General features: G+C 33.1%; 1 protein-coding gene across 2 annotated transcripts in view; it reads left to right on the forward strand.

Annotated features, from left to right (window-relative positions):
• LOC132705509 (homeotic protein distal-less-like) overlaps positions 1-18,908 on the forward strand; it is a 170,333-nt gene that overhangs the window by 13,458 nt on the left and 137,967 nt on the right. For both annotated transcript variants that reach the window (XM_060676156.1, XM_060676237.1), the window contains exon 2: positions 4,748-4,929. In XM_060676156.1, coding sequence (XP_060532139.1) covers positions 4,748-4,929 — 182 coding nt within the window. The remainder of the gene's footprint in view (positions 1-4,747; positions 4,930-18,908) is intronic.

Below are 18,908 nucleotides of genomic sequence, written 5' to 3' on the forward strand. Positions count from 1 at the left end.
GCTATTTAGATTTAAGCTCACAAGAAACCGTAAATTTAAATCCTCGCTTTAAACTGCACGTGCGCCGCTGGCGATAGTTTTTAAATAATCATTAATTTGGCGAATTTCCAACTTTATTTTCAACCTTTGCATTCTCAAGAAAGTCTTGAGGAAAAACTGTCCCTTAGGGTCTTTTTTTGTATGTGGCTTAGAATTTTTTTTTCTATACGGTATGCTTGGCTATACTTTTACTAACGGTCAAGAGTACCAAACTTTTTATTATATATATGTATATTATTTTATAAATATTATTATATATTTATGAATAAATAAATTTGGCGCCTGTCAACTAGCAAAGTCGATACTCAATTAACATCGATAAAACATGCTTAATCTTGCTTTATTTATTTATAATTATTATTGAGTACCTTCCATTTTTGATTCCGTAGGATTTAGAAAAAGGGACCAAAATTATATTATCAACATTATCAGTTTGTCTTTTATATTCATTATACTTAATATAACTTTGTACGAAGTCTAAAATAGATACAACCAACTAAAAACTGTAATTTTGAGATGATGTTCGTTTATCTAATTTTATTTTCTGTCTATTTACTTTACTATTTAATAATCATCTGAATTCCTCCTGCATCGGTTGTTCATGAATTGAACTTGCTGACGTTTCACCAATCATCCTGTTTGGCTTCTTTAGAAGAACTGTAAATAGTGTAACTAAGCAGGGGATTTACTCAAGAACTACCTACTCCAACTTATTATGTACTTTTGAAATATGAAATTAGCAAATAATAATGTACAGTATAAGAAATGTAGTTGCTAAATCTGACCTCCATTTTGTTGTAACTTTACCAAATGGTCAGCATTTCCGGTTGTATTGCATGTCACTAATACGACTTTTTTCGGTAATTTTGAGACCAGTAGAAAGCAAAGCAGTTAAATGGTCACAAATTTGACATATTAATCAAAAAGTGTTTGTAATAGTGGGTTACGGTATAAAGACTATATTTATTCATTCATTCAAATCTAGATCTATCTATTGAAATTCGCATATAAGTATGACTAGTTCAGTGTAAATTAGACATATTCAGAAGTTTTTCGTGTTCTTCTCGAAATTAATTTTGGTTTTGCTAAGTTTAGATCACAGAGAAGAATTGTTTTGCTTTGGTGACAATCCCGAATATAGCCGCGCGAACAACGAACAACCGGCGGTCGTAGGTATACATATAAGTATGTCCAAGGAAGTGGCAATTGTTCCTCATTAATGTTGAAGGTCGCCTCTCTATCTCCAGGCTCTCTTTACGATGTTTAAAGCCGAACAAACTCGATGAAATAAAACACGTTTTCTTAATTCATAACGAATTGTAGTATCATCCAAAATGTTCGAGGAGGTGCTTAATTTTTTTTTTAAAGAGTACCCTTCCGGCAATGCAAAATAAAAAAATGTAAATAAATGGAAAGTAATTGTTCATGGGTTGACATATAAAATATGTCATATAAAGTATGTCTTAAAATTTCAGTGTATGTTGTTTTACAAATTACTAGACCCCGTGTCGCTCAGAACTCATTTTATTAAAATCACTGCGGTTACCGCCCTCTTAAATATTGACATGCCTTCAAACAAAACAAAAATACCCAAAAAGTGGAAAAATGTAGAGTTGACTTCTAGAACTGTCAAAATTTTCCATTTAAAAAAACCGTTTTGACTTTATTGGTTATATTAACTGAAACATAAAAGTCGCTCCATTTCGCATGGTCTTCAAATAAGGAAAGCCCATCAAATTAAAATATATTTGAAAACAACAAGGCATTTTGGCAATGGTGAGTGGATTCTCCTTTCTTCTACAAAAGTAAAAGATTTCAAATAAATTTGTTAATTGATTCTCAGATAACTTAAGGAATATTATAAAAAAATGATGGTTTTGGGTTTCAAAAGACTATACGATTGAAGCCAGAAAACTCGAGGACAATTGCTTATAAGAATTCATACATGAAGAATAATTAAATGTTAGGCAATAATATTCTTTTGTCATTTGGTTAGTAAAATTCTTCTTGAATTGAACGTGAATATTTTCTTTTTTTAAAAAATAGTATCTTTTCCTAAATAATGCTTTGAGTTCTACGTTGTTTAGGCTATATTTTCCTGTATAAACGATATTAAAAACATAAGAGACACTCATGTTTTTCTTTTTTTTATGGTTACGAGGAGTTTCGGCTAATAAGGCCCACTAATTTTTCGTCCCACTATTTAATGGGCCTTATTAGACGACACTGTGAAATATTCTTTTTCTACTCCCGTCTGTAAAATACCTAATTACCCACCGATCTAGCGTGCGGAAAGCGTCATTTTACCACGTCAGTTTCCTTTCCCATGAATCCGAGCCACTTCGGACATTTTCGGGGTTTTACCGCACGGATTTGGGAGCAATCGGATGTTTTCGGAGATTTTTCCCGTGCTTTGACTTTTGACGTTTGTCAATTCTGACGGCTATGCCAGTGAATGTATTCGTATTGTTTTCCGAAAATGTACCCAAAAACTAACGGTCGTAGAAAAAGTATAGTATGCAACACGTTCGGTAAACTTTTTAACTCACTCGTTTATTAAACACTCGCTCCACTTGTGCCAAATAAACTCGTGAGTCAAATGCCATTTACCGCACTTGTTGCATAATATACTATTTTTTTATTTAGTTTTCCATCAACGATGCCACCGCAATTTAAAAAGCGAACGAATTGGACTACAGAACAACTTCAAGCTGCCATTAGCGCAATATTAGATAACTAATTGCCCCAAAGAGAAGCTGCTCAAAGGTATGGAATACCAGGATCCAGTGTATTAACTGCCGATCAACAAAAACAATTTTCTGAAAGAATAATTCGTCTTTGTGAAATCGGAATGGCGCTAACACCATTTTTAGCACGTCGCTCTGCATACAAATTATTTTCAATGCGATTATTGAAAATAATATCAGGCATCCATTTGATGCTTCCAAAGGAGTCGCTGGTAAGGATTGACTCTATGGGTTTGTGAAACGTAATCCTAATTTGTCTAGGCGCAAGGCGCATCAAATGAACCCAGCCCGTGCCCAAAATTAAATAAATTTATAGTGGGTGATCACTTTAATAAATTAGCTAACTTTTTTATTGAAATCAATTTGCACCAAAAGTCACAGTACGTTTTCAATATGGACGAAAAGGGATGGCGAATAGCTATTCATCATCAAAAGCTTGTTATTGGACAAAAAGCAGAGCACGCAGAAAATGTGACCATTGTTGGATGCTGTAATGCGTTGAGAAATAGTATTCCACCTATGGTCATGTTTAAGCGGAAGCTATTAAAGCCTGAATGGGAAGAAAACCTACCACCAGGTGTCCTAGATAAAAAGGCCGAAAAGGGTAACATGACCAATGATCTTTTCATTGATTTTCTAAGGCACCTATATCGTTACAAGGATCCAGACTTGCTAATTTTTGATGGAGCTAGTCACCTGGACATTTCCATAACCGAGGTTGCAGACGAGTTGAATATAAGGTTGTTCTGCTTGCCATCTAAAACCACGCATGAACTGCACCCTTTAGATAAAGCGGTTTATAGGTCATTTGAACATCACTGGGACCAAGAAGTTCTCAGGTTTTGGGAGGCCCATCCACATCGCCGTTTAAACAAATCTCGTTTTGGCAAAATTATGTCGAAAGTTTGGCCTGACCCCAGAGAATATCTTGAGCGGTTTTCGAACGACAGGCTTGTATCCATTTGATCCTACTGTAATTCCTAAATCAGCTTTTGCCTCATCACTGAACGCCCTTACGCTGAGCGATATAATGGAAACAACGTTAATGATAACAATGTTAACAACGATACTGAGTCCAATAATTGTAACGATAATATTATTGATATTAATATGCAATCCAGCGATAATTCAGACGACCCTGAAGATACATTCCACTTAGTATGTTAAAAAATATCCAAGGAAAAGTGTCTAATAAAATCCAAAACGATGAGCGGTAAAAAAAAACTGTCAACACTGATAATACGATCTCAGATAAGACACAGACACAAGAAATAAGAGTTTAAAAAGAAAATTCCTAAATTACAAGGCACAGCTGGTAACCAAAAAACCTGTTTTTTTCAAGTTCTATATCCAGACCTACAATATAAAAAAAATAAGAAAAACAATTCGTAGCATCATCATCATCGAGGTTGTCGTTAAGAAAGCGCACAGAAAATGGTGTCCAAGAAAACGAGTCTTGGTATTGCTTTGTGTGTAACAAATCAGAACGATTACATATGCGAAGCTGTGTGTCTTGTGGCACTTGGTGCTACGAAGTATGTATTGGCTTCACAAAAGATGACAAGGACGACTAAATCTGCGTATTGTGATTAGATTGACTTTGTTTTTCTTTCAAAGAGTTTAATTTGCGTTATTATAAAAATCCTTTTATTTTGTTAGTTTACTTAGTTCGAAAAATATGTTTTATATAACCTGTTTTATATAAACTGTTTATATAACTATAATGACAGTTTTTGTAAAGTGTGTTAAATGTTTCACACTCCTTTAAGACTGAACGAGTACCTGTAATTTCATTTATGAGAGTCTGAATTAAGATATTTGTATTTCCTTATTTGTTTTTGTCTGTGTTTGTCAAATACAACAATTTCTTATTAACTGAGCCTTATTTGCTGCAGGTACCTTATCTTTCATTTTTCACCTAACTTTATGTATATTTTTTTACTCACGAGATTTGTTTTCAGACAAGTGCTTGTCGCTGGAGAGGCCGTCGGGGGGCGGCAAGGGCAAGAAGATGAGGAAACCGCGCACAATCTACTCGAGCCTGCAGCTCCAACAGTTGAACCGGCGGTTCCAAAGGACGCAGTACCTCGCTCTGCCCGAGAGGGCGGAACTTGCCGCCAGCCTAGGGTTGACCCAGACGCAGGTACGTCGGAGACGGTACATTTTCCAGTGTTGCGCAATGTTTCAACATGCTTTTTCATCAAAATTCCTATGTATAGGTGTATTATAAAATAAGAAGCGTTTTTGAAAGTTTTAAAATGTTTTGTAATAAAATTTGAACTATTTGTTTTTTAAAGTAACAAGAACTCTAACACCTTTTTTACAACCTAAAAATTAAAGAATGGCTTCCACAGGCCTAATTCCAAATCTTCTGGATTCCTCCTGCTACGGTTGTTTATGTATAATTCAAACTTGCCAGCGTTTCGCCAGTCATCATATAGGCTTCTTCAGAGCTTAACTGAAACTGTAAAACTGCGAATTAGTAAAAATTTTAGTAAATTTTGTGCTAGAGAATATATCTCAATTATATATTGAACACGTTACTTCAAAAATATATTGCAATGGTGTACTGTCCAAACAGTTTCTCAATTTTTTAAAGTTTTTGTCATATCTTACCAAAACTTCCTTCTTAACAAGACCGACTATAATTCTGTTAAAATTAAATTCGGGTCCTGCTCGAACCGCTTGAAAAAATATTTCTCACAGTTCTTCGAAAGCGGCAACGTGGATTTTGTTGTAGCCCAAGCTGCTAATTAAAAAATATACGAGGAACTCAGTATCTTCAATCTGCCTATTAACTTTTAATACAAAAGCTAATTTAGCGGCAAATATTTTTTTTTCGCAAATCGACCCACCTCTCGTGTCTATGGGATGCGATAGAACGATAGTTGTACAAAAAAATGAAAGTGTACGTGACATGCATATAGGTAAAATAAATAAAGGATTCTTCCCGGATATGAAAAATAGGTTGAATGTTAAGATGAATGTAATCTTTCAGTTTTTTAACTCATTCCATTCCAGGCAAATTATTTTATGTATCGAGGGGTTCGCTATGGCTACTTTCTATGACCAATCGATTATGAGGCAATTCATAAAAAAGGGATACTGTTCTAAGAATAGCGTAACCAGTTTTGCTGTTTTAAAATTACCATTTTTTAATGAGACATATTGAACATGTATTTCTTTATCTAATTAAGCGAATGAATTTGCAAAAGTATCTATATTTATTGTGGAAAATTGTGTCTTTGATGGTAAATATGGTACTGCCAATTTTTGTTTTATAATAATTAATAATAATTACATATTTAGTAGCTAGAAGATTTGCATTGTCGAGTTCTTATGCAGTTCAAAGCAGGTAATACAAACAAAATTTTGGAATTTAATATTACCAAAGATCCAGAAATTCTTATTATTACACATTTTGAACAACCAGTATTGATCGAACAGTATTATAGTAATTAAAAAAAAATACAAAATTTAAACATTGCCATGACTAATGTTTTCTATTTTCATTTAAGTGGTCGTATCATAAATCATAGATGTCTAGATTTTCCTGTACAGGTCAATTTTATATTTTTGGAAAACACAAAAGAAACTTACGCGAGCGTTAAAAGCAACTATACTTTTTGCCTCACGATTTATAATACGTAATACTTAAAGAGAGAGACTGCTGATTACGTCTCTCAAATCTGTACTACAGCAATTTTTGTTTTTTGACTCTTAAATGCTTCACGGCAAAGATCCTTCTATTGTGCAATATTCAAAATTAGTTACAAAGAAGGACCTAGACAAATTTGTCTCATTTTGTTGAAAAACAACCTATGGATGTCTAGAACGCTCACTCTAGATCTCCTTCGCCAAGGAAAGGAAAATCGTTTTAAATAAATTTTAATGGTGTCCGTCAGAATCCTCAAAGTTGTCGTTCCCCACATCTCTCCCCCGTTTGAGTAACGGTGCCATAAATTTCGAAAACAATAAGTGTTTGTCGGTGCCTGGAATTTGACATCCAAAACATTTCAGTCATATTGTTAATTAACAGGAATAAAATAAGACTTCGCTAATCTGGATCGGCCGACTTTATTACGAAACATACCAATTTTCAATCAATCATCAATACAAATAACTTTTTAGTTTTACTTACTCGGTAATTAAGCGCTTCAATAATGTTTTACGTCTATTCTTACTTGTTGTTTCGTAGAATATTTATTGCGTCATGCTATGGTACAATTCCGGCGTCAGTTCATTACAGAGCGCCCCAAAAATCATGATCAAATTAAAACAGAGAGCCGTCATTTTCGAATAATGGGATATTTTTTCCATTAAAATATATTTGGTGAAATTTTTGTTTCTCTTTTCTTCATATTATACTGAACACTTTTTGAGTTTCGTATACACTCATATGGTTTTAATGTTTGGGTAAATTTAGATGCAAAAATATTTCATTAAACAACTGAGAAATTACTAAAAAGACACTAGTGTGATGTTTCTTGGTATATTAAAGTGTATTTGCTGTTAAATGTAAAACGGTAACAAAAATTCATAAACTAATTCGCCATAATTCTTTTATGTTTTCCCTTTAGTAAGGACTTAATTTATTAACTTAAATCTTTAATGGATACAAAAACTAGAAAATGAGAAATGTGTTGGTCAACAAACATTCAAACGCTAGAAATTTGTAAAAATGGCTACAATTCGCTGACCACATGAATGTTTTAGTTTTTTAGTTTTATTTGAAACCACTACTCTGTCCTTCGTTTTATTTTGCTATATGACATTTCAGATCTCTATAAATGTGTGTGAGCATTCCTATCATTTTGTTTTTTGATATTAGAAGAAGTTATTTTTTTTATTGGGGTCTCTATAAATACTAACGTAAAGTTATTTTTACTTGAAATATTTTCGTGGAATATTTCTGTATTTAGTTTAAAAGATTGGAGGATTAATTTTTGTTAGACCTTTTAATTTTTTCTATATTTTTTGTTGCGGAAATTATTGCGCTTATATATATATATATATATATATATATATATATATATATATATATATATATATATATATATATATATATATATATATATATATATATATATATATATATATATATATATATATATATATATATATATGTCAACTTAATAGAAAGCAATTAAACGTAATATCGAACTAACTGAGTGCAACAAATAGCAACAGCGGAAATCCGAGAAACCTCTAATTTATCGACCAGGCACTATTAGTGTCGCAATTATTAATAATTGAAATATAGTCCGTGTATCGTGTATTATAGGTTCTGTTTTTCCGAAAACGCTGTAAAGAAAGCAGTTAAAAACAAATTTGATTTTTCGTGATTTTAGAATTTTAAAACTAGCTGTTAAAAATGTCTCATATTGAGACGGGCAAGTAATTGATAACTTTGTAATATGCAATATTTTTGCAATAACTATCGGTTTGCAGAGGAATTGAATTCTAGGTTTTGGTATTTAATTATAGTTCAATTTCGCTAGTATTCTATTTAAAAAAATATGTTGACTTTTTTAAAGTGATTTTTTTCATTTGGTGTAACTTGGGGGATTTTGCTAAAAAGTTAACTAAGAGTTACCATTGTTTCGCCCACACGGGCATCATCAGACCTTTAAATGAAGTTTTAAAAAAGAATAAAATAGTGTAACATAATTTTAGCAGTGTGCTTACAGATAACGCCGTCAACTTAAATGCACACAGGTGCCAATTGAGAGCATATTATTATTCATATAAAATTAGACATAATGGTATTTGTTGTTCTCATAACCAGTTAAGATAAACTTTGGAAGTAAAATTTTGTGCCTAATCGGGAATTATAAATTTTGATAAAATTCGTTGCTGCTTTTTGGATTATACGCTGCAATTTCCTTTATTTGATTCAAAATGGCAACTACGAAGGGTCGTCTTGAAATCAGAATTTGTGGAAGGACTCCCAAAAAAAAAAACAATTCAACATAGATGCATATGCCGACGGATGCCTTTCCTTGTCAGGTTTACGCCCTTTTAAAACTCGCAGAAAAAAAGAAAATCGTTCTTCGAATTCTGTACATGGACCGCGCAGTATATATCGCTTCCCTTTCTTGGCCTATACACTTTCCGATGCCGCTTCTTCCTATTTTTTGTTTCCAGCGATCTTCTTCGGCCGAAGGGGGATTTATGTAACGCGAGCGACCGATTTGACGACGCGCGGTTCTTTTATCCACCGAGAAGACCTTCTTCGACGACCGCATGATTTTTACACCCGACGGAAAACTGATCGCGATTTTTTCGTCAATCAATCGTGTTTTCTGTCAACGTTAAGCTCCAAGTTTTTGTTTGGATAAATATATTTGGTTTAGGGTTTGGATGATGGATGGAACTGAAACATCTCATTTTATATATATTTTAAATACTTATAAACAATACATTAGCCTTATTTAAGCCACCATCTACATCACAAATAATATTTCTTTATGTATTTTAGTTTATTTTTTTGGTTGCCAGATTTGAGGGTAGAACTTTTTATGTTTATTACCCTCGCCAGTATTTTTGGTTTACATCCGTGGATTTTCTTTATTGATTTGAAATTTTTAGCACTTTTTTTACACTTTGGAAGCAAAATGGAAAAAAAAACGTTTAGCCAAGTGCATCATTGCGTCATAAAATCAAGAAGGATTTAACTACCTTGATATGATAAAGGAAATTGGTTTGTGCTTTATTTTTAGACGAAAACTTTCTTAAAATACTGGCTTTTACATCGATTTAGCGGTTTTTTCTATTTTTTGCTATATTGAAGTGAAGCATTTTCTGCAACTTTTTGTTTTTAGATAACTAGCTAACTAAGTTGATCGGTGGACTTTTATTTCAAATAGCAATTCTAATACAATATTTAAACAAAATTAACATAAACAAAAACATCTGGCAGTTGAACTGATTACTAATAAGTGATGTCAGTGCCAATCAGAAGATGTTTGGCCTTTTAAATTTTCTTATTTTCTTTTGCTCCGGAAATTGCGGCGCTTTATGTAAATCTCAACTTTAAACAAAACAACCAAGTGCAACAAATAGCAACAGCTTATTTTTGAGAAATCTTTATTTAACGACAAGACACCATTAGTGCCGCAATTATTAATAATTGAGAAATAGTCCCTGTATGGTGAAGTTTAGATTGTATTTTTCCGAAATGGCTGCAAAGACAGCAGTGAAAAGTAAATTTGATTTTTCGTGGGTAAAGTATTTTTAAAATAACTGCTTAAAATATCGCATATTGAGGCAAGCAAGTAATTGTTTACTTTATGTAACCCATATGTAATAATATTTTTGCAATGAATATTGGTTCGGTAAGCTAACAAGGTTTTACTTTATTTCTGAAAAAAATAATTATATATATATATATATATATATATATATATATATATATATATATATATATATATATATATATATATATATATATATATATATATATATATATATATATATATATATATATATATATAGCATTTCCTACAACTTTATTAAAAACTATGTTTTATTAGTTAGCTAGCTTATTAATTTGATTGGGGGATTTCTGAAGCAAATTCAATATTGAAGGTCACCATTTAATAGAAACCTAACTACACAAATACAAAACGAATACGAGTAAAGATTCAACTTCAGCTTGATTTAAACGTTTTATTTTCAAATTATCATATGGACATCCTATTACGGGAAAAGGTTTTCTGAAGCGTCATTTTTAATTTAACTCGGTTGTTAACTTTTGTTTCAAAATGATAATTTAGCCCGGACGCGCGCCTTCCTTAGCTGCAAATTTTTTTTTTTTTGAAAAAAAGTCAAAAATGTAAAAATTTGTTGAAATTTAAAATTTTTTGTTAAGAAAACTTGGTCCTTTGTTAATTTTAAACTAGTATTTAAAACTTTTAGGGTTTGCTTATTAATGAAAGTTTTTCTCATCGTTTCATTTTGAAGCTATTTATGGTTTATAATATTCTATCGCCCAAACCTTTAGATTGTTGATTGTTGCGAAAGCAAACTGATCACCGCGTGGAAGCCAAAAAAAAACACATTTATTGAATTTAATTTCCGTGGCCAGTGTAGCATTAAGCCGGCCCCCGTTCACTGCTACCAAAGTAATTGCCCTAATAATTAATCAACAATCGGAATCACTTAAGCGCGCCGGTATAACGAAGTGCAATAAAACTAAGTAATCATATCTGGACAGCCTTCTATGGTTAATGACGCGAAACACCTCACCGCCGCGAACAGAACGGGAACTAAAAAATCCGCCCCGGCCTAATAGTAGGTTATAGCAATACAAATTCGACGGCGTTAAACATCAACAATGCAGAAAAATGTAATATAATAAACGATGAGTAATATTAACAAACCGAGATCACGAATCGAGGTTGTGCACTCTAATGGGTGAGGTCATTTGATTTTCAATCGATATTAATGTTGACGCAATATCTATATTTTATTCCCTATATAGGGAATTTGTGTAAATATTCGCCGTTTCAGTTTTGTTTGTAGTTGTTTTGGTGGTAGTAGTAAGATTGAATTTAAATTATTCCATTATAGTACGCAATTCGCCGTTTAGTAAATATTTTTTGGTTTTGGTTAAAAATGATAAAATGTTCTAAATCGATAAATGTTGTCGATACTTAGACGGGCGTTTCATATTAAGAACAAATATGATAAAAACTAATTTCTTCTTAAAATGTTAGTAACAGGGTGTAAAAGTTACGAAGCCGATCTGACCTTTAATACTTCTTAAAATCAAAACCTTAAGGAGCAGGATGTTCTAAAACACCCTGTATTTATTTGATAGTAAAACATATATCTTTAGGTTATTAATAAAATTTTGACAAAATAACAACAGTAATAAGTAGCCTTTATTCATTTAGATAGGTGACTTAGAGTTTGTTTGTTTATTCTATTAGAGCGGCACCGACCAAGCAAGTTTTATGTTACAGGATGCGGGTAATGTTGGCTACTTCTGCAGTAGTTATTTTTTCCTGCTTATGGCAGCATACTTAGGTTATTGATAATTAACATATTGTATATAATGGGTGTTTTTTTTTTTCGATGTATAGAACTTTAAGTTGGCATTACTGTTCAAGATGGCGACCGATTTAACAGCTGTCAAGTGATTTATTCTCAGTTTGGTTTGGCAATTCATCATGAATTCATCAAGTAAGACGTAGATTCGTCGAATAAGCCCAAAACGAGATTGCCATTGTTCCCGATTTTCATAAGCGAATTTTGTTTAGCAATGAAGCGCACTTCCGGTTAAATGGCTACGTCAACAAACAAAACTGCCGCATTTGGAGCGAAGCTAATCCTCAAGTGTATGTCGAAACACCGTTACATCCAGAAAAACTGACTGTATGGTGCGCTTTATGTGCTGGTGGTATCGTTGGTCCGTACTTCTTCAAAAACGATGATGGCCAGAACATTACAGTCAATGGTGATCGGTATAGAGCTTTGATTACCTTTCATTCCTGAATTGAATAACCATGATGTCCAGGAGATATGGATTCAACAAGACGGCGCAACATGTCACACAGCTGGTGCCACAATCGATTAATTGAAAGACACGTTTGGTGGCCGCCTAATTTCACGTTTTGGACCTGCGAATTGGCCTCCAAGATCTTGTGATTTAACACCGCTAGACTACTTTCTGTGGGGCTATGTAAAGTCATTGGTCTATGCGGATAATCCACAAACGCTTGACCATTTGGACGACAACATTCGTCGTGTTATTGCCGATATACGGCCACAAATGTTGGAAAAAGTCATCGAAAATTTGACGTCCAGATTAAACTACATCCGCGCCAGCCGTGGCGGTCATATGCCAGAAATCATATTTAAAATGTAATGCCACAAGATTATTTTTCGGATAAATAAAATTTATGTCAAACGAATAATCCATCGTTGTTTTATTGCAATTTAAAGTTCTATACATAGAAAAAAAACACCCTATACAATTAAGAAATCTGGAACTATGCATAAACAGTACTTTGTTTTCTACTCTTCTGTTGTAGAATTTGAACTGAAAACTATAAAAAAAGGTGGGAATAAAAGAGGAGAATTATTCTTGGTGACGGTTCATTGCAAAACAATTCGTGTAGTGGCATGTGGTTTATTAGAACAACCAAACCAGAAGAATTGCGATTATTAAAATCACAAAAAGAAGAGGCGATAGCCGTAGCAACATAAACTTTTAAAGTTTTAAGGAGTTGGTTTGTTAAATTGCGCTGCTCTTAACTGTTTTATTTTTTTAATTAATTAATTATTAATATTTAATATCATTAATAATTTATTTTGCTTGCCAGTCGATATCAGAAATAAGTTTTTTCTTGTTGCGTGTTGTTGTTATTTCTTGTTTTTGTTGTAGGGATTCTTGCCTCTAATAGATGTTCTTCAAAGTAGTATAGTTATAAGAAACTTTTGAAAATTTATTTTTGAAAATAAAATCGCAATGAAAAAATTTTTAGGCTATAATATAATATAATAATATATATAATGCTGTTTCTATGTACAATGTAAAAATAATAATAATTACCAACCAAACTGTTGATTTCTCCCTGATATTTTGCAAGCTATCGAATTTTCGCTTAATATGCATTTTCCCTGACAATAGATGGTAGAACTAGATGAGTACGTGTGGGTGAGTTTTTGCAGGAGTTACTTGCATACCGCTGGGAACCTAAAAAATCGTTACGAATCGGTAGGTTAACATTAATATGCGGTGATTAACTGGGTTCTCGGAGAAACCGCGCGGTTTACCGCACGGTACTCCAAACGGACCGCCGATCGGAAGACGAGGAGAGAGAAAGAGAAAGACACCGTGGAAAATCGTGACGCGTAATAATACGAAGCAAATGAGTAATTGGCCGCGTGAAATTCGAAATTGTATTATTCCGCGTTTTGGACTGCCGACTCTCCGCTGCGAGTGTGTGTGTTTTCTGACAAGCGCCGCGAATCGGCATTGTTTGACGCTGATAAAGTGCCGGGCAGTACCTTAGATACGAGCGTAGTAGATAATAATAAGGAAATTAAAGGTCGATAGAGAAACAGTAGCTGGCTAATAAAAGATTAACGCACTGCCCGTTGCTTTCAATTTCCGCCGCTTTCTTCTTGCGAAGCTAACGACGCAAACTGATTTTCACTAAAACTCGGAAATAATTTTAATAATTAAAGTAGTTCGTACGCATATTTATTTATAAACAGGCAAGGAAAGTTAAATACAGAATACTAAAAAGTAAATGTAAAAGAATAAGTGTCAGATACTTAATTTAAATTTCTTCTCGTCACTTGAGCCTTCTCAGGTAAGAAGAAAATTTATTATACCTATATTTTATAAGCTCCTTCTAAGTCCGAAGTACAGGATAATAAAAATTTTAAAAACGAGAAAGGGGCAACTTTAAAAAAAATAGACGATTTATAATTTCCAATTCTTTTGATTCCCAGTAATTTTTAATTTAATAAAAATTTGTTATCACAAGGACACTTTGTTCTATCAAAATAGAAGAGATAAAATATGTGTCAAAAATCCAAGTCTTGCAAAAGCATTCGGGTACATAAGGGGTGTTTTTTTTTTCGATGTATAGAACTTTAAATTGCAATAAAACAACGATGGATTATTCGTTTGACATGAATTTTATTTATCCGAACGATAATCTTGTGGCATTACATTTTAAATATGATTTCTGGCATATGACCGCCACGGCTGGCGCGGATGTAGTTTAATCTGGACGTCAAATTTTCGATGACTTTTTCAAACATTTGTGGCCGTATATCGGCAATAACACGACGAATGTTGTCGTCCAAATGGTCAAGCGTTTGTGGATTATCCGCATAGACCAATGACTTTACATAGCCCCACAGAAAGTAGTCTAGCGGTGTTAAATCACAAGATCTTGGAGGCCAATTCGCAGGTCCAAAACGTGAAATTAGGCGGCCACCCAACGTGTCTTTCAATTAATCGATTGTGGCACCAGCTGTGTGACATGTTGCGCCGTCTTGTTGAATCCATATCTCCTGGACATCATGGTTATTCAATTCAGGAATGAAAGAGTTAGTATTCATCTTTCGACATACACTTGAGGATTAGCTTCCCCTCCAAATGCGGCAGTTTTGTTTGTTGACGTAGCCATTCAACCAGAAGTCTGCTTCTTCGCTTATGAAAATCTCATTTCGAGCCCATTCGACGAATTTGTGCCTTACTTGATGATTGTTTGCCTTCAATTCTTGTACAAGTTGGATTTTATAAACACGTAAACCAAGATCCTTCCGCAAAATCTTCCATAGAGTGGATGGACACAGATCCAATTCCTGTGCTCGATGGCGGATGGACTCATTCGGGTCTTCCTCAATGCTACGCTCTACAGCAGCAATAGCTTCTTCTGTACGCACCGTACGGCGTCTCTGGAGATGCGAGTTATCAGAAGAGTAAACGTGGTGCGAAAACGTTCCATGGTTAATCGAATTAACTGCTCTGATGGACGATTTTGTCGACGATAAAATGGACGTAGTGCGCGATACGTATTCCGCACAGAACCATTATTTTCGAAATAAAATTGCACTATTTGCAAGCGTTGTTCAGGCGTGAGTCTATTCATGATGAATTGCCAAACCAAACTGAGAATAAATCACTTGACAGCTGTTAAATCGGTCGCCATCTTGAACAGTAACGCCAAGTTAAAGTTCTATACATCAAAAAAAAAAAAACACCCATTATAAGGAAATTTACCATTGGACCAAAAATTGGAATAATTCAAATTTAAAAATATTTTTTTGGAATTAGGAATTTCATAGGAAAAATCATTACAAATTTTATTATTAAAACAATTTTGATAGAGATTAGATCATTCTACCAAAACGTTTAATTGATTTTGGTCGTCCTAAATTATGGACCAAATTGAAATCTTGGGCCAGGCTTTTAAAATTCCCAAAAAGTACGGTGTTATTCCATTCTATTGTCCAGCATCATATACCTATTTCAAAATTTGCATTATTTGGTTATTTACATTAGCTCAAGCTATCAATTTCTTGATCTTTTATCGGTAAAATTATGTACTTTGACACCGTTGAAGATAAAGCACAGTTTTAGGTGTTCGAAGAGTAAACCTTACCTTTGCAATTGGTGTGGCGCCAAATGCATATAATAAACTTCATCTTGAATTATTAGATAATTACGCAAAAATATTTTGGACCAAAAAATATTAAGATCTAAAAACCACCCAAAACCTAATTTCGCTATTTCTTAAATGATTCTTCTTAGAGAAACGACTTATATTTTATTTTGGATCTAGCAATTAATCAAAATTTTGAATTTATATCTTAACAGTTTTCGAGTTCTAGAACTAGTGAAAGAAACTTGCTACACCATGAATTTCATCTACTAAGCGATTTTTAGTTTCTGAGTATGAATATAATATACACAGATAATAAGACATGTGCTTTCTATCCTTTTTTGCAGACTTTGGAGGTTACACGTAAACCGTATCTTACCCCAAGTACATAATTATTGTTGGCACATATTATACGTTTTAGCGTTTTTGAGAAATGCAACGGGCATTTTACGTATATCGTGGAACGGTAAGCGGACAGAACAGAAGATATAAAAAAAACTACAGCGCTAAGAAATAATTACCTACCCGTGAGGTTACGCAACATACACATTTATTTCCCTTAACATGTGTTACGTGTTTTGCCGTGGTTCGCTTGCGTTTTAGAGCAAAAACGATATCGATATTTCCTTCATTTTCATTTGGTTGCAGATTGAATTTAGTTGAACATTAGTTCCATATTTAGTTGAACAGAGAAAATCCACAAAGAAGCAAAAGCAAGGAAGATAATGAACCTACATCAATAGCCACGCATAGATAAATGTGAATGCATTCTGAATTCTTTAGATCAACCGTCCAAGTTCCCCTAATTTGTTTGATATTGACACGATTGCGATTGCTTGCTTACGTTGCCAGCAGTTGAGGCGATTTGTGGCGGAAAAAAATACTTTTCTGAAAAAAGAATTTTAAATTTACTTCTGGGAAACACTCCCACTTTACCGGTTGTTCAAATATTTAGTATCACTAACTCACTGAAAATGTCTTATCTAAACCGGACGAGTTCATCAGAATTCCTTGCCTGAAAGAAATCGAAGAATTAGGACCGAACAAAAATATTGATCATTTTAATACAGACTTTACTATTCAAATAATTCAATAATTAATAAAATTCTTCAACAATTGATTAGTATTGGTAGTTGACTAAACCTAATTAATGGAAGATGTAATTTATAATAATAAATTTATTGAAAACAGACAAGTTATATTAGCAGCTGGGTAATTTTGGAAACTTCCGAGTAATGCAAAAGAAATAATAAAATTAAATAACAAAATTGCAATGTGATTTTTGGTAATTTGGTATTCAAAACAATAAATTATAATTTTATTTACCAAATTCGGAATAATAACAGCCCGTAACATCGAAATGCTTCATCCAATTAATTTTTTTTTAGTTTTAAGTTCCTTTTTTCAGATTTTAGGCAAGGATAAAGATATTGCGATCAGGTCTTCACTGAGTTGTTGGGTCTTCATTTGACTATCTGCTGACGTAGACAAGTAATATAGTTGGATTTATTTTTTTCAGAATTTTTTTTGCACAAGACCATTATTTTTATTATCTAAGAACTCTAGAAACTCATAAATCGTGTAGAAAAAACAACTCCTTCTGCATAAATAGGGACACCTAATGTTGCAAAGCGAAAAGGAGAAATTGAGGTCCGCAAACAATATTAAGATATCCGACATGAAAATTTATGAAATTTTGGAAACCAAATAAGGTTACGATTAGTTTAGTTAGTTGAATAAATATTTGAAAAACGGATTGTCGAGATAAATTTTCACTTATTTTTACTTACTGCATCTAAGTACTGGCGGAATTACATGTGCCTCTTGGACTTTGGATACTTTATATGTCCTCCCTTTAGCTAGTCGGCTCGTGCTCGTTTCATGTTTCTATAAAATACTTTGTTTTGGAAAAGCTCATATTTAGCGAACGCAGCAGTCCGTATTCAATAATTTATTGTATATTGCTAACAAAGTAATATTTAATGAAAATAAGTAGTTAAAACCAGAAAATGTCTTATCTATCTATCTATATCCAGGATTGTTGTTTTATCAGAGATAGCGTGGTGCTATATTTCGGATATTAATTGTGGTAGAATAAATCTTATCAGAAAAGTTCGAGTTAAGTCGACTAAGAGAAATTTCTCTAAATCTTTTAAAGTTATTAATCACTATAAGTAGATGATTAATTGCTGGGGTCGTATAAAATATGGAATTTTCTTGGAAATTTTCACCAAAAGAGGAGCAATTCCTTTAGTTGTATATAAAATTGATGCAGCATTTTTTTGTTTTATTTTATTTTTGAATCGTCGGTTTTACATTTCGGTTTGAGTTGACGGAATTTGGGAAACCGGGTCTCAGTTAGTTTGGTTTGTTGATTAAAACAAGAAAACAGCCCCGTCAATTTGGGCCACGGGGGCGTAGCTTTGTTTTACAACGAAATTTGAAATCAAATTTCATCAAATTTAACTAAGAATTAATATTCAAGAACAACCATTAATGCCTGTAGTAATCCGCTATTAAAATACATAACGAACTGATTAAGTCGTACTAGTTTAACCAATTTGTTAAAACAATAAATGTAAAAGAGTGCTTTAACAACAAAAGCCTATACGGAGTAACGAGCGCCAGGCAGGAGATAGTATTATTTTACGTTACATAAATAAAATCAAAACGCAATTAGTTAGGTAATTAGTGCATCCGGCAAGTGCGACTACAATTTTTTTTTTTTATTTCGAGATGCCGCCGCTGATGCGCCTGAGACGGCGAGGCCAGCGGCGGCATAACAGAAATATGATTTGCGACGTTGAAACCTTCATTTTTCAAAAAATGACATGTCGCTCACTGAGTGCAATGATGATGCATGTCAAAAAAATAGCTATTTTTTGTATCATAGTTTTTTTTTTGTTTTAAGAAGAGAATAATACAAATGAATATGTAATTATAAATACATATCGTTATAAATTTTGTAATAAGTAGGAGAGTCGATATG

This window comes from Cylas formicarius, unplaced genomic scaffold (genome assembly GCF_029955315.1).
Source record: "Cylas formicarius isolate icCylForm1 unplaced genomic scaffold, icCylForm1.1 PGA_scaffold_10__41_contigs__length_53128322, whole genome shotgun sequence".
Taxonomy (NCBI): domain Eukaryota; kingdom Metazoa; phylum Arthropoda; class Insecta; order Coleoptera; family Brentidae; genus Cylas; species Cylas formicarius.